At 29.0% G+C, this 15,296-nt stretch overlaps 2 protein-coding genes across 4 annotated transcripts; both read left to right on the top strand.

Annotated features, from left to right (window-relative positions):
* The first annotated feature begins 216 nt into the window (after positions 1 to 216).
* Positions 217 to 5,216, top strand: LOC137837203 (putative dolichyl pyrophosphate Man9GlcNAc2 alpha-1,3-glucosyltransferase). Of its 2 annotated transcripts, XM_068646131.2 has the most exons (7): positions 266 to 749; positions 1,318 to 1,501; positions 1,619 to 1,726; positions 2,269 to 2,430; positions 4,100 to 4,352; positions 4,446 to 4,642; positions 5,112 to 5,216. In XM_068646131.2, the coding sequence occupies exons 1-7, from the start codon at positions 361 to 363 to the stop codon at positions 5,172 to 5,174; spliced, it is 1,356 nt and encodes a 451-aa protein (XP_068502232.2). In that variant the 5' UTR covers positions 266 to 360; the 3' UTR covers positions 5,175 to 5,216. The 2 variants fall into 2 exon arrangements, with proteins under 2 accessions (XP_068502231.1, XP_068502232.2); XM_068646130.2 differs by lacking the exon at positions 5,112 to 5,216 and having other exon boundaries at positions 217 to 749; positions 4,446 to 5,019.
* A 1,620-nt stretch (positions 5,217 to 6,836) lies between these two features.
* LOC137837204 (cytokinin hydroxylase) lies at positions 6,837 to 14,291 on the top strand. Of its 2 annotated transcripts, XM_068646133.2 has the most exons (5): positions 6,837 to 7,172; positions 8,973 to 9,199; positions 10,232 to 10,473; positions 11,328 to 11,697; positions 13,579 to 14,291. In XM_068646133.2, the coding sequence occupies exons 1-5, from the start codon at positions 6,893 to 6,895 to the stop codon at positions 13,996 to 13,998; spliced, it is 1,539 nt and encodes a 512-aa protein (XP_068502234.1). In that variant the 5' UTR covers positions 6,837 to 6,892; the 3' UTR covers positions 13,999 to 14,291. The 2 variants fall into 2 exon arrangements, with proteins under 2 accessions (XP_068502234.1, XP_090157768.1); XM_090301642.1 differs by lacking the exons at positions 6,837 to 7,172; positions 8,973 to 9,199 and adding an exon at positions 9,841 to 9,973 and having other exon boundaries at positions 13,579 to 14,101.
* The last annotated feature ends 1,005 nt before the right edge of the window (positions 14,292 to 15,296 follow it).

Raw genomic sequence — 15,296 nt, forward strand, 5'->3', positions numbered from 1 at the left:
AACCAATTGTTTTATTTTCCATGTGAAATGACCAAAATATCCTTAAATAAAAAAAGTGATAAACATGAATATACATTTAATTTTTTTAATATTTTTCTGATTTTTTTTAAATATTTTTTTTTTGTATTTTAAATTTGATTTTCATAAAGATTCTACTCGTTTTCGGAATCCAATAATCTATTTTTTAAAATATAATGTTTTAAGTTTGAAATTTTTATTTTCGAAACGAAGGACATTTTTGAAACTTCAATGTGTTTGTAAGTTGCCGTGTGTTGGGTTGATGAAGAGTTTGGCTTCTTTATGTTTTGGGTTCATTGAAGAAGAAAATTGGTGTGAATGGAAGTGTGGTGATTTTGTGCTATGAAGAAGGGAAAGAAGGTGAAAGAGAGTGGAAGTGATGATGATTGTGATTGTTGGTTGGTTCAGAATGGAATAGCAGGTGTGTTCATGAGTGTTGGGTTGTTTGCATTGTTGGTGCGTGTGGCGGTGTCACTGCACCCTTACTCTGGTGCTGCCAACCCTCCAAAGTTTGGGGATTACGAGGCTCAGAGGCATTGGATGGAGATTACCACTAACCTTCCAATCAAGGAATGGTACAGAAACAGCTCCACCAATGATCTCAGCTACTGGGGACTTGACTACCCACCTTTCACTGCCTACCAAAGTTTCATTCATGGCCATCTTCTTCGATTCTTCCATCCTCATTCCGTTGCTCTTCTCACTTCCAGAGGCCATGAGTCCTATCTTGGGTCAGCATATTACCCCTTTTTCATTACCCCTTTTCACTTGCAATGTAGTTTCAATTCATACCATGCTTACAATTCAGTGTTTGAATTAGGTACAGGGAAAAATTTAGATCTAGTTCATTGGGTGCTTTTATCGCTTCGGTGTTCTGCATAATTAGGGTTTTGCATTAAAGATCAAAATAGTTTATTGAGGTGAAACACAGATTCTATTGGGAGAATAATACTATTTAAGGAACTGTATTTATTCATACTCGTTTATGTTAGTCCTCTGTGAAGGTAGCAGAATGCAGAAAGAGTTTGAATAATTTCAGGTTTTCTCATTCATGACTGTATTACAATCGGGACAACATTTTCAGGGATCAAAATGAAAATGACAGTTTATTATTGTATATAAATGAATTACAAACTGATTTTGTAGGATTGAAGTACGTCGAAACTAAACCCACTTTTTAATATTTAGAATTCTATTGATGGCTACAATTTTCTTAATTTCAATTTTGTTGCTGAGTAGTGGGTATTTTAACTTTGATATTATCATTATTAATATTTTAAGCTGTGCTTACTTCTGCAGAAAACTACTTATGAGGTGGACAGTGTTATCATCCGATGCCCTGATATTTTTTCCGGCTGTCCTCTATTTTCTTTTTGTTCATTACAACAAACCTTCAAAGAGCCGTAAAAGTGAATTAGTATGGCACACTGCCGCGTTATTGCTAAGCCCTTGTTTGATCTTAATTGATCATGGTCATTTTCAGGTTTCAAAAGAAAATTCTTCTGTCGTTCTTGTTCAATGCCTTTGGTTCTTTACATATTTTTCAGTCACTGGTTTGGTAGTGCTGTAATTTTGAATATTGTATTTTGTTGTATTTCAGTTCAACTGCATCAGCTTGGGATTTACTATTGGAGCTGTTGCTGCTATCCTCTCTGGGAAAGATTTTGTGGGTTCTGTTCTCTATTGTCTAGCTCTAAATCATAAACAGGTTAGTCTCCTTCATCATTGTATAGGTCTATTTTTCAAATTTTGCACATGTGCTTATATTGTGATGGTATGGATTTTCCTCTTGTAGTACTTTTGGGGTTGGTGTTAAATTGGATGTCAATTGGTTGCGTTCTGCAGATTATATTTGTTTTTTCTTGGTTGATTCTTATAATTAATTACTTTGCATGCCCTAAAATTGTATCCTGAATTGCTGATGCACTTATACACTAGTTCAAACCAAATGAAATTTCTAAATATTTTACCCTGTCAATTTAATGACTTTGTGACTTTGCTATTTTCTAAAATTTAATTCACAAGTACCAATAATTTTTTGGCTGTGTTGTTGAATATGATCCTTAGTTGACAAAACCATATAGTTGTCAGAGAAATGGCAAATGGTAGTAATGGATTAGGTTGTTGTGTTGGTTAATAAGCTAAGAAGAGAATGTACTCTATCTAAAGTAGTGATTGCATCTGGTCTCATGTTTTTGGTTTACTCTTCTTCAGTGACTGTAATTATTTTATGCATATAATTTTTTTCAGATGAGTGCATATTTTGCACCTGCATTTTTCAGCCATCTACTAGGAAAATGCCTGAGGCGAAAACATCCAATCCTTGAGGTGTTAAAACTTGGGTTGTTGGTTTTAGGAACATTTGCAGCTGTGTGGTGGCCTTATCTATATTCAACACAATCCGTTTTAGAGGTAACAATGTTGTCATTGCCTGGTTCAAAGTGCGTTGTATTCTTAACTTGTAATTTTGTGTCATATTCTTACATGGAAGTTAATAATATTGCCTTTACTGTCTTGTTTCCCATGAACACAAGTTTTAGAATTTTTACCTTCATTTAATTTTCATTTGATCGTCCAGAAATTGGTAGGGCATTTTGGAGTCAAAATATTTATGTCGCTCCTGACTTTTGCTTTTGTTATTCATCCGACCTGTGTGAAATCTGGCTTGGGCTATACTAAATTTGCATGACATGACTGGGTTTCATCTTGAAGGCTACTGTTGTTTACATACATATATATATATATATAAATATAAATATAAACAAAACCACATGTACAAAACATTACACCAGTATCAAACAAAACATTATACAGTTGAGCCTGTTAATAATAATAACATTTTAAAGACTTTCTAGACTCATTCTAACTAGTACTACAGACGACATAAATTAATGCACCCGTACATCAAGCTGCAACCAATATAGCTCAACTCCAACCTTGATAGAAGCTCAAGGGAAACCCATTTATAGCAGAAACACAGCACTTTTGCTGCTCGCAATTTTTGTGACAGCACATTGCAATCTTGTTCATATAATTCAGCTACTGTGTTAGATCATTTCCACAGAAATCATCCTCAGGCCAATGCTGGTCTTTGACAAAAACATGCATGCTTGTGCCTTTGTTCATTATGTGGACTCTCATCTTGACTCCTTGGTTTCTCCTTCCACCAAGCCTTTCATGTGAATGCCTTTTTCACTTTCTTTCATGTGTACACACTACTGTACTCGTCACCTTGTTTTTCATGAACGAACTGTGAGCTGTTTCCAAGAAAGAACTTTGAGTTGCTTTCACTGATATTCTGTTGATCATCGAAGGCTACTGTAAATTGATTCACCATCTGTACTGTCAGAAAGCTTTTTGATGTGGATATATAATTGGATAATTTATTTCTATGACACAATCTTGACTCTTTGATCATGTTCTCCTATGTATCTCGTTGGACCCTATGATCTTGACTTTAAGTGTGCGTATTCCTGATTATGCTACATCTTTGTGGCCTGTGTGCCAATTGTGAAATCAATGAACTATCCTAAATAATTGTTTTGTTTCCTGATTTTCGTTCAAAATTCTTTAGATATTTATGAATTAGTAATTTGGTAATGGCATGTGTCCTTTGTGCTGTCTGTTCAGTAGTCAGTAATCAGTATACTAATTAAGAATTGTCTTTGTTTTAAAAATGCCGTCCAAGTTGCTTGGGTACAAAAGTAACAAAAAGTTTGGCATCGGCTACTGAACAAGTAACACGAGCCTTGAATATGTCTATTAGAAGGGACGTCTCCATGCATTCTGGATCACAGATGAAGTATTAATGTCATTTAGTGTATATTTAAAATAAAGGAGCAGATCTATGGAATTTCTAGATTGAAAGTTTGCAACTAAAGCTAGGAATGTGAAGCCTTAAATGAGGTATTAGCAATAGGTCTAAAGACTGAGGGATATATGTTGATATGCTGTGGTATAAGTTTAAACTAGCGGTGGGTGTTGATTGATACTTTAAATTAAAGAACAGAGATGCCTTTTCAATTATTTTCTGATCCTTATAAAGGACTCTTGTTATTTGCATGTGGCACTTGTGACACAGGTCCTCTCCCGTCTTGCTCCATTTGAAAGGGGAATATTTGAGGATTACGTGGCCAACTTTTGGTGTGCCTCTTCAGTTCTCATCAAGTGGAAAAGATTATTCACAAAAGAGTCTCTGAAGCTTATCAGCTTCACCGCAACAGTTATAACATGTCTTCCTTCAATGATTCAGCAAATAAAGTCTCCCAGCTATCGAGGTTTCCTTTATGCGTTGCTGAATAGTTCTTTCTCGTTTTACTTGTTTTCTTTTCAAGGTTGGTAGTATTTCTTTTCTTTCATTTTCCAGAGTTGTAAATATTAAGAAAAAGCTTATGAGAAATTGTCTCTTCCCCTTTTTGCCCTTACAGTTCATGAGAAGTCTATTTTGCTGCCAATTCTTCCAGCAACCCTGCTGGCTGTTGACGAGCCTTTTATTTTCAAGTGGTTCACACAATTCGCCATGCTCTCCATGTTTCCTTTGATATGTCGGGATAACTTGGTTGTTGCATATTTGGCTTTACTTGCCGTGTTTGTCGTGATACTCAATGCACCCGTTCAACACAGAGTAAGAGAGACTAATTACCTTAATAGTTCTTGGGGCTCAGCAACCATGTTCTTTATTTTATGCTGCTATTTTGTTCTTCATATATTTTATTTGACCATGCATCCTCCTGAGAAGTATCCTTTCCTTTTTGAAGCAATAATTATGAATCTGTGCTTCTCTCAGTTTGTTCTTGTAACTCTTGCCTGCAATATAAAGCAGTGGCTGTCAAATAAACCTGCCAAATTAGAAGAAATAGAAAAGAAGCTCATTTGACATGTTTCATTTTTTAAGTTAGGTTGACAGCTCTTGTTAGACAGTTGGATTTGGAGGTGCATGTTTGATACTTTTCAGCAATGTTTTTCAGAAATTAAATTTATGGAGAGTTTGACCTGCATTAACTTCAACCTTTATGATTTTATAATTTTTGCACTTTACTTTTCACTGCCCTCTGGTTTCATTTGGTTCTTTTTCCATGTGTATATTTTCTCAGCTTTTGTTGGTGCTACAAATAAACCTTTTCATGGTCGTCGTGAGTGGGAGGGGGGTAAGTTGATGAAAGTACCATTTGTTAGAGAGCTAAAAATCTGTAGATAGAACAAAATAAACATTTACATTTTCCATTCATACATTATATAACAAACCTAGTGAATTGTAATTATACATGTCTCATTAGTTTTTTAAGAAAAATTAGAATAAAATTCAATGATATTAAAATGTTAATCTTCTTTCTCTTGGCCTCTAAGTTGGTCTATGAAACTTACACCAACAAGATCCTGCAAAAGTTGCACGATGCAGGATCTTCTTAGAACATGAGTTAACTGTAACCCAAAATCTCTGGACACATGTAGCAACCAAATCTCTCATTGGTTAACCTCAAAAAAACTTCCGTATTTGCAGAGATACTTGAGCAAATAATTGATCATTTGTAAAAGGGAAGTGCAAAGCTGCTAGAGCTACCTTATTTATTTTGAAAGGAAACCAGTTCTTGTCTTGGATAGAGTTGTTAAAATTAGTCTAGAGCTACCTTGTAGATTGAACTAGTGAATCACCAATGGAATTGCACGAACAAGTGCACAGTAAATATTTAAATTATGTATTGAAGATAGTATATTTAAGTTACATTTTATTCACATATATACTTAATATTTTGTTTTGGCTGCATTCTGTAGAATACATGCCAGCTGCAAGTTGTTGTTGTCCACTTCTACCCAAATTTTCTGGCATTCCTTTTTGTGAGTGACCATTCTAAACCTAAATGCTTATTTTACCCACTCAAAATGTCTATTATATATACATATAATTTAATTTTTTTTCCAGTTTATTTCATATACTAACATTAAATCATAAAAAAAGTCGATATATTAAATTCATTAAATAAAGTCAAACAATATGATTAAATATTCTATGAATTTAATATTATATCTTTTTAAATAGATATTGCTGATAATTTATTTATTGCATTTAATGACACATCTTTAATATATATTATTTATTGTATTTATAAAACTTTAAATTTTTCAAAAGGATTTAATTGACACGTATTTGGACAGATATGATATGTGTTGTCACTGATGAGATCTCTTCTATTTTTGTTCGGATGATTTTTTTTAATAATCATACAGTAATACCATTTCTGGTAACAATTTTTTTTATATACACAATTTTATACTTAATTTTTAATCATAATAGAAATGCGGAGATACAATCCAGTTATTAATGAAAATAATTATCGATTTATTTTGTAATTAGTTTTTATAAAAAATATTTAAATTAATTAATTAATTAAAAGTAATTACAATGTAAACAGTTCTTATATATAATAATCTAAATTATAAATTGCAATAGCAAAATTATTAATTTTAGAATAATATTTTAAAAACTATATTTAACATAAATGTTAATCATTCAATAGTGTATAACTTTTATCCAATTAATCAAAATTAAACCCATCTTTTTAATATTAAAATTTATGATGCATGAATATTTTTAGCAAAATCAGTAAATGCACCTTAAAACTATTGTGAAATCTTAAAAAAAAATAATATACAATAAATTCAACTATTATTTATATTCTGATTGAAGTCCCCACCAACCCCACAATTATTATGAAATGGAAAAACATTGAATTATATTTATTATTATTATTATTAATATATTATACATAATTAGAGGGTCTGATTGAGAAAATTGTATTATATATTAGTGCCTCAGTTGAAAGAAATTGTGTCTCATTCACAACTTTGTAACATATTTTGTTGGTGTGTTTGATCCATGGTAATGGTGATCATCACAACCCTTTTGGTTATCTTTGTGAGTCTGGTACTGAAGTGTGCCTATGAGACCATTTCATGTTACTGGTTCACTCCAATGAGCATAAGGAAGATGATGGAGAAACAAGGTGTTCATGGTCCTAAACCTAGTTTTCTTCTTGGCAACATCATAGAAATGAGTTCCCTTGTTTCAAGAGCAGTTTCTCAAGACATGAAAACTATCAGCCATGATATTGTTCCTCGTATTTTGCCTCATTTTGTTCAGTGGTCCAACCAATATGGTATGTCTCTTTTACTATATATCTCACCAACACATTAGAATGAATGTGAAATTTTATTATACACACTCTCATATGCATCCAATATTTTATATTGGATGTGAAATTTTAAGGATTCTACATGCTAAGACACAAATATGCAAGTAATTTGTTTTCTATGAGAATAAAAAAGTGATTCCAAACATAAATTCTTTTACTCTTAACCTTTGATTGAAATTTGTTCCTATACAATATAGTCTTATATGCTATGGTTTTGAAAAAGTGAAATATTAAGAATAGTTAATTATGATTAATTTTAAATAAAATCAATTGTTATCATACATCTCCTGTTTCGTATGTAAATGCATGATCCATATTAAAAAATTTGTGGTGGTATGATAAGTTTAAAAAATTAGGCAACAAAATATTAAAATTGTGAAAAATAAAAAAATATTATGGATAGGAAATTTTATTCACAATTGAAGAAGGATTTGCGAGAAAGTATATAATTGCTTATATTTTAATTTAGTATATTATTTCTTTAATCAAATATAATTTACCTTTTCATTATAATAAAATAAAGAATTAAAAAATATTAAAATAATAAATAAGATAAATTTATTAATTTAAATTTTGATATTTTGTAAATTAATTTATTTTAATATATTTTTATTTTGGAATATAATTTTTTTATTTATTAAAGTTTTATAATAATTTTTCATTTTAATTTATATTTTAAAAAATATTTTTTAAATATATACAAAAAAAATCTATTTATCAATCAATTTTTTTATTATCTTTCCTTCTATCTAAACAACCTTATCTTTTATTCTCTTTTTTTTTTCTTTCCTTTTCTAATCACCTTTTAATGTAGGATGTTTGAAAATTAAGATAAATGATATTGATATAGAATAATAACTCATTCTTTTTAACCCTTTGAGCTGCTAAAACTATCTTTTTAAAGTTATATAATCAAAATCATTAATAAATAACATAACCATCTCAAATATAATTTAATTAATTTTAATTTTGAAAAGACTTTTTTCCAAGTTCACTACGGTTACATATAACTTTAATAATATATTCTATAAGCAATGTATACATCTCAAAATGAAGTTAATATTTGTATCAGAATTTAATATTTTAATAGTATGTTAACTTCATTTGTTAGCATTTTTTAATCTCTTTAAATTTGAAAGCAAATCAAGGCTCAATATCAGAATTAGTTATCAAAACTCAACATGTTTTCAAGTTTGATTAAATACTTTTTCAATTCATCTTTCCTCGAAGTCTTGAATTTATTCGGATAAATTGAAAAAAACCAAATTTATTTTCATATTCTAAAACAGGTTTGAATCAACCTTTTTATATATATGTGTGTGTATATATATATATATATATATATATATATATATATATATATATATATATATATATATATATATCAAGAAGTAGCTAAACATAAGGGTATAATTTTTGTAATTTTTAAAATTCACAATACTTGTAGAATTTTCTATGCCTATTTAAGAAAAAAGAGTAGAAAGAAAGGGAATGATAATTTCTCAATATCAAAACTCTTTAAAGTTTCCAAAATTCCATGAAATTTGTCCCAATTTTTTTTTTTTTTTTATCTCATCTTATAAGTTATGTATGGGTAGACATACATGTGTTCTCTATTTCTATGTTCATATCGATAACATTAATGGGATTAAAAATGAAAACAAGTTAATTTAAATATGTTGTTGTATGTACATGTGTATGCAGAAGTGTGTGTTAATCTTCTGTTTGTTCATTTTGTTATTTGGGTTTACCATGACGATGTAGGAAAGAGATTCTTATACTGGAATGGAATAGAACCAAGGTTGTGTCTAACAGACACTGCACTCATAAAGGAATTTTTATCAAAGTACAACTCCATATCTGGGAAATCATGGCAACAACAACAAGGTTCCAAACATTTCATAGGGAAAGGGTTGTTGATGGTCAATGGTGAAGATTGGCACCACCAACGTCACTTGGTTGTTCCTGCATTCAAGGGAGAGAGACTTAAGGTATATTTTAGCTCTTTACACTATTTAACCAGTCACACATCAAAACTTTTTGCTAATTAATCAATATACTTTTAGGTTCTGTCTTTTAAAAATCTTCTGTTTGTTTTTTCTTGGCTTACTTTATCTGTGTGCCTATATCTCTGTTTCATTTCATCAAGTTTCTTAATGTCTTAATCATGGTACCAAGTTTATGGTAAAGAACATTTTTTTAAGCTACACACAAGTTGAAGGTTTATTTTATGATTTTCATCTACCAACTTAAAAAAATATTAAAAAAATAATAATTATTAAATTATACATAATTATTATACAATATTATACATAATTAATTTAATAATTATAAAATTTTATAATTAGCGGATATATTAATGAATTCTTAAGTTTTCATAATACACTTGCACATTAATGAAAAAAAAAAATATATTCATTTTTCTTCCCATCTTCTTATAAAATTTTCTTATAAATCCCAATCTGTTTTTCGTATTCCCATACATTTCCACTCTCTGAACATCTTTTATTTTCCCAAAATAATAGTCTATTACAGTAAATAATGTCATCATCAGAATTACAAAAAAGGTTATGAATAGTATTTTTGTCTTCTGCTGCTCTTGTGCCCACTATTTCTTTTCTACTGCTTGGTCCTTGTTTCTTCTTACTCGATTCGCCTTCCAAGGAGATGGACCCAACAGAGTTTCAAAACAGAACATTATCTTGTAATTGAAACTGTTTATCATTCGTTATAACTTTTAATTAAGTTGGAGATTTGGATCTCAGGTAATATATTGCTATTTCTTTCATGTTTTTGTGCATAAAACTTGTAGCAGATAGAATTTTTCACTTAATCTATGTGTTCATGCTTGTGTGTTGTTCTATCATTCATCCTTTTAAGTGTGACTGGTTTGAATAGAAATTTATAAAAAATTATAAAGATGTGAGGTTTGATTGGCACAAAATTGAAGAGTTTATAACAAATTTGAAGGGATAAGAGTGATATTGAATAGAAATGATTGGAGATGGAGATTTAATGTGTAGGGCTATGGTGGGTACATGGTGGAGTGCACAAAGGACATGCTTCAGTCATTGAAAAATGCATTAGAAGGTGGAGAAAGTGAGGTGGAGATTGGAGAGTATTTGACTGAACTCACTGCAGATATTATCTCAAGAACTGAGTTTGGCACAAGCTATAAAAAGGGAAAGCAAATATTTTATCTCCTCACACAACTACAGACTCGTGTTGCCCAATCAACTCGCCGTCTTCTCCTTCCTGGAAGCAGGTATGTCAATCTCACTTTTTCATTTTTCACAATGAGATCTCTTTTTTTTACCGTAGATTGGAATATGTAAAATAAATAAATAAATATATATGAATCAGTTAAGGGTCGATCAAATCTATGTATATACCAATAATTCTATTAAAGAAATGAAACCTTACCGTATAAGAAAATCATGAAATAAAAATTAATTTTAGAGATAAAAAAATTAGTTGTTATAGTGACTAAATTAGAGACTAAAAACAAAATTTTGATTTCTAAATTAGTTTATATTATTTTTAAATGGTTTTTAAATTGGTATCTAATTAGACAAAGGTTTTTGTTACCAAATTTAGAATCTAAATAATTGGTAGTTAAAACTTTGATAGCTCATTAGATAACAATTTAGAAACTATTTAAGAATAAGAGAAACTAATTTAGAAACCAAAATTTCTAATCTATAAAATGGTCTCTAATTTAGTCAGTATAACAACTAATTATTTTTTGTCTCTAAAATTGATTTCTATTTCATGATTGTCTTGTAGTGTTATAACTTTGTTAGAACCTACCAACTCAACCATTAAAGACACCTAAAAGGATAGTACCATCAAACCAAACTACTCAAACTAATAAACTACTAAGAGTTTACATCATAAGCAAACAAGTAAACGGATCAAGATACCAATAAAAAAAGGAAAAATAATCAGAAGCAAAATTAGAAGTAATCCAAAATCAAGTTTTTAATTGAGTCAAAAAAAAAGATTTCAGAATGATCAATCAGTCTCCTAAAAAAGATTAAAGATATATGATCCTAGTTCCCATGTGCCTTTTTTTCAATGTAAACTTACACCATTTACGGTGAAATTGATATGTTATAGGTTTTTCCCAAACAAATACAATAGAGAGATAAAGAGAATGAAGAAGGAGGTGGAGAAACTCTTAAAGGAGATCATAAAGGGTAGGGCAGATTATGTGGAGATGGGGAGAAGCAATTCATGTGGGAATGATTTGTTGGGAATACTCTTGGATGAGATGAAGAAAGAGGGTGGAAGCTTGAATCTTCAACTAGTTATGGATGAATGCAAAACATTTTTCTTTGCTGGACATGAAACCACTGCACTCTTACTTACTTGGACAGTGATGTTGCTAGCTAGCAATCCACATTGGCAAGACAAAGTCAGAGCTGAGGTTAAAGAGATATGCAAAGGGGAAACTCCATCACTTGATCAACTCTCCAAGCTCACTCTGGTTAGTATCAAATTACTATGTTTTTCTCCGAATATAATTCTGTATTTCTTTTTTTTATATATATATTTAAGTTATCACTACAAAAGAAAATTATTAAATAAAAATTTATTTTAAAAATAAAAATAATTAACTACTATATTAATTAAATTAAATACAAGAAAATTATTAAATAAAAATTTATTTTAAAAATAAAAATAATTAACTACTATATTAATTAAATTAAATACTATTTTAGAGACTTAAAAAATTATTGATATCTAAATTAGTTTTGAACAGCTAAATAATTTTTAATGAATATCTAACTAACCACCAATTACTTAGAAAGTTGATAGTTAAAACATTAATAACTAATTAGATATCAATTTATAAATTATTTATCAATAATATAAACTAATTTGGATGTAAATATCTTTTTAATCTCTAGTATATAATTTAGTTAATATAATAATTAATTTTTTTTTAAATTAATTTTTATTTAATAAATAGGTATACTTTATTAAGGATATTAGTTCTCGTATATTCATAGTTTTATCAACTAATTAAAAATATTTTAGATATGTTTTATAAAATATTGTTATAATAATTAATATTTTCAAAAATATATAATAATGCATCACTAGATAGGAGTATAATGCATAAAGTTTAAAATTTTCCAAACTCAATAGAATTGAAAAATATTATATTGAATGATTTTCCTCCATTATTTCTGTATATTTAAATATTTTTACATTATTTTTTCCAAATGATTAAATCTAACCATTCTAATAAAAGGGAGTATATATTGAAGATAAAATAACCAATTAGATAAATGCAACATTTTTTTTTACTTTAATCTTACAAGGCAATTTCTTTCCGATGCAAGTTACTTGGTAAGCCCAGCCCAAATAGCCAATGATTTATGACTCTATTTTTATTGTTTACTTGAAAATTTGTGTTCTTAAAATAGCATAAAATTTAGGGACAATATAATAAGTTTTATTATTTTGATAATCATCATACCAAAGGATTTTATTAAATATTTTAACTGAGTACAAACTTATATTTAATTGTCTCTGTGTGTCTGGTAATAGAATACTTAGACAAATGAAGATATCTTATTGATATAATAAATATAAGGATAAATAATTTTCTTAGTATCAATTAATTATAAAAATATTTTAAATATGATTTTTAAAATAATTATTATAAAAAATAACATTATATACTCTATCATATCTTTATAAAATCCATTTAACTATTTCAGTATTATTAAGAAAATTAGTTAAATTAGTTGGTAATATTAAAGTCGTCCCAAATTTACATCTTTTAAAAATTTATTTGAGCATTAATGATACATACTCTTTCTCTTTTTTAATATTTTTATTAATTATTTTTTTAATTTTTTTTAGTTTTTATTGGTTGTGTATACACTATTAAAAAATCATTAAATAGAAACCAATTTTTAAAAAAAAAATTATTATATTAAAAAAATTAGATACTATTTTATAGACTAAAAAAATTATTAGTATATAAATTAGTTTCTATTTTTGATAAATGATTTTTAAATTGGTATCTAATTTTAGAAACTATTTATCAAAAATAGAAACTAATTTATATACTAATAATTTTTTTAATCTGTAAAATAGTATCTAATTTTGTCAATATAACAACTAATTATTTTTTATTTTTAAAATTAGTTTTTATTTAATAATTTTTTGTGTGATAGAATGTCTTCTAAAAACCTCTTTACGCAACACAAAGCTACGACCAATAGACATAGTTTAAGAAATATGAATCCCATTAAACAGATGACAGTAGTTTGAAAGATTAATCATTAACTTTCAGTGAAAAGATATATAAAATTTTGACCAACAAATCCAAGTAAATGATGTGATATTGCAGTTACAAATGGTGATCAATGAGTCAATGAGGCTGTATCCTCCTGCAACTGTGCTTCCAAGAATGGTTTTCGAAGACATTGAGTTGGGAGACCTCCACATTCCTAAAGGCTTATCAATTTGGATTCCAGTGTTGGCCATTCATCACAGTGAAGAACTGTGGGGTGAAGATGCAAATGAGTTCAACCCTCAGAGGTTTGCTTCAAAATCATTCACACCTGGTCGCTTCATACCCTTCGCTACTGGCCCTAGAAACTGTGTTGGACAATCATTTGCCATCATGGAAGCCAAGATCATACTCGCCATGTTCATCTCTCAGTTTAGCTTCACCATTTCTGAGAGTTATAGGCATGCACCAGTGGTTGTCCTCACAATTAAACCTAAATATGGTGTTCAAGTTTGTTTGAAGCCTTTAGATGCATAATATCTGTGTTTAATTCCTTCTTGTTCTAGACTATTTTAGGGATTCTGTATTTAGGATATTCCAATAATCTTGCAGAGTAAGAGCATTATGTTTTTACTGAAAAGTGGAACATCTATAAACTATTAGAAATGTGAAGTTCTTGTGTTAGGCTTTGGACTCTGAGCTTTGAATGAGATTGTCCAAGCATATAAAGGACAACTTGTAAAAAATTAATTCATATTTAAATCAATAAAAAATAATATGAGATGGTACTTTCTTTCAAGCCTCCGTAAATGGAGATATATAATAGAAAATAATTAGGTTCAATTGTTTAATATATTTAAGAGATTTTATTAAGGAGTATTGAGAATTTAATTTTATTTACACTTTAAAGTTTTAATCATATATCATTGAACTTTAAATATGAATAAATTCATCGTTTTAATTGAGATTTATTTAATTGAGTTTATTTGGACTTAATTGTTAATTATGTATTTTTAGAGTAGATGATGTAAATGAAGTTTCTATAACTATGAGTGAACCAAAATGCGAATGTTTAAGTTGTTTGCTTGAATAAAAAAAACAAAATATGGGGAGAAAAATAAGAGAAGAAAATCTATAATATCTCTTAAACAAAATTGGAAGCAAATGTTCTACAAAATACGAAGAAATAGAATCGTGATAAAACTCGAAACATGATATGAGAATTCTGAAAAGTTGGAAACTAAGAAACTGTTAACAAAATTGGAACTAGAATATTTTCCTAAGTTCTTGAGGTAGAAAAACCTATAAAAATATACAAACTTCAAGGATAAATCACCAAGCTTCAGAGTGGCGTTCAAAAAATAGAGCATTAGGTTTTTCTTAATTTTCTTATTTTATTCTTTGTAATATTTTTGTTTTACCTCTGCATGAAAGACTAAAATCCTTTGGGTTGTTTCTCTTGTAATTTCACAATGAAATTTGAGGTTTTGTGCAATGAAAATTTTGTTCTTTAATACCTAATTGCGCTAAAATGTTTGGTCTTTTCTGACTTTAATTGTTGATAATTCAATTTTATCTTTAATTAAAAACCTTGAGTATACGCATGATGATACAATCCAAGTAGACAAGATGATGACCAACTACTCAAGAGACCATTCACACTATGAGCAGTCATCTCAACAATCAAGTCAAGACCCTACAAGATCTAACGGACCTCTCCAGAGGAAGAACTGGCATAAACCAGAACACCAATTGTTCTTTCTTCAGGTCTTCTTAAAAATTAAAACATGTTGTAAATAATTTGGGCTCTCTTTAGGGGTCCAAATAGCAAGATA

The sequence above is a fragment of the Phaseolus vulgaris genome, chromosome 4, assembly GCF_051622355.1.
Source record: "Phaseolus vulgaris cultivar YP4 chromosome 4, ASM5162235v1, whole genome shotgun sequence".
In the NCBI taxonomy this organism is placed as follows: Eukaryota; Viridiplantae; Streptophyta; class Magnoliopsida; order Fabales; family Fabaceae; genus Phaseolus; species Phaseolus vulgaris.

Excerpts from the sequence above, each read along its gene's own strand:
- LOC137837203 (XM_068646130.2), top strand. The coding sequence starts at position 361 with ATGAAGAAGGGAAAGAAGGTGAAAGAGAGTGGAAGTGATGATGATTGT. Across the intron at positions 1,727-2,268 it reads TAGCTCTAAATCATAAACAG|ATGAGTGCATATTTTGCACC; the intron begins GTTAGTCTCCTT and ends AATTTTTTTCAG. Across the intron at positions 4,353-4,445 it reads TTACTTGTTTTCTTTTCAAG|TTCATGAGAAGTCTATTTTG; the intron begins GTTGGTAGTATT and ends TTGCCCTTACAG.
- LOC137837204 (XM_068646133.2), top strand. The coding sequence starts at position 6,893 with ATGGTAATGGTGATCATCACAACCCTTTTGGTTATCTTTGTGAGTCTG. Across the intron at positions 7,173-8,972 it reads TCAGTGGTCCAACCAATATG|GAAAGAGATTCTTATACTGG; the intron begins GTATGTCTCTTT and ends ATGACGATGTAG. Across the intron at positions 11,698-13,578 it reads AACTCTCCAAGCTCACTCTG|TTACAAATGGTGATCAATGA; the intron begins GTTAGTATCAAA and ends GTGATATTGCAG.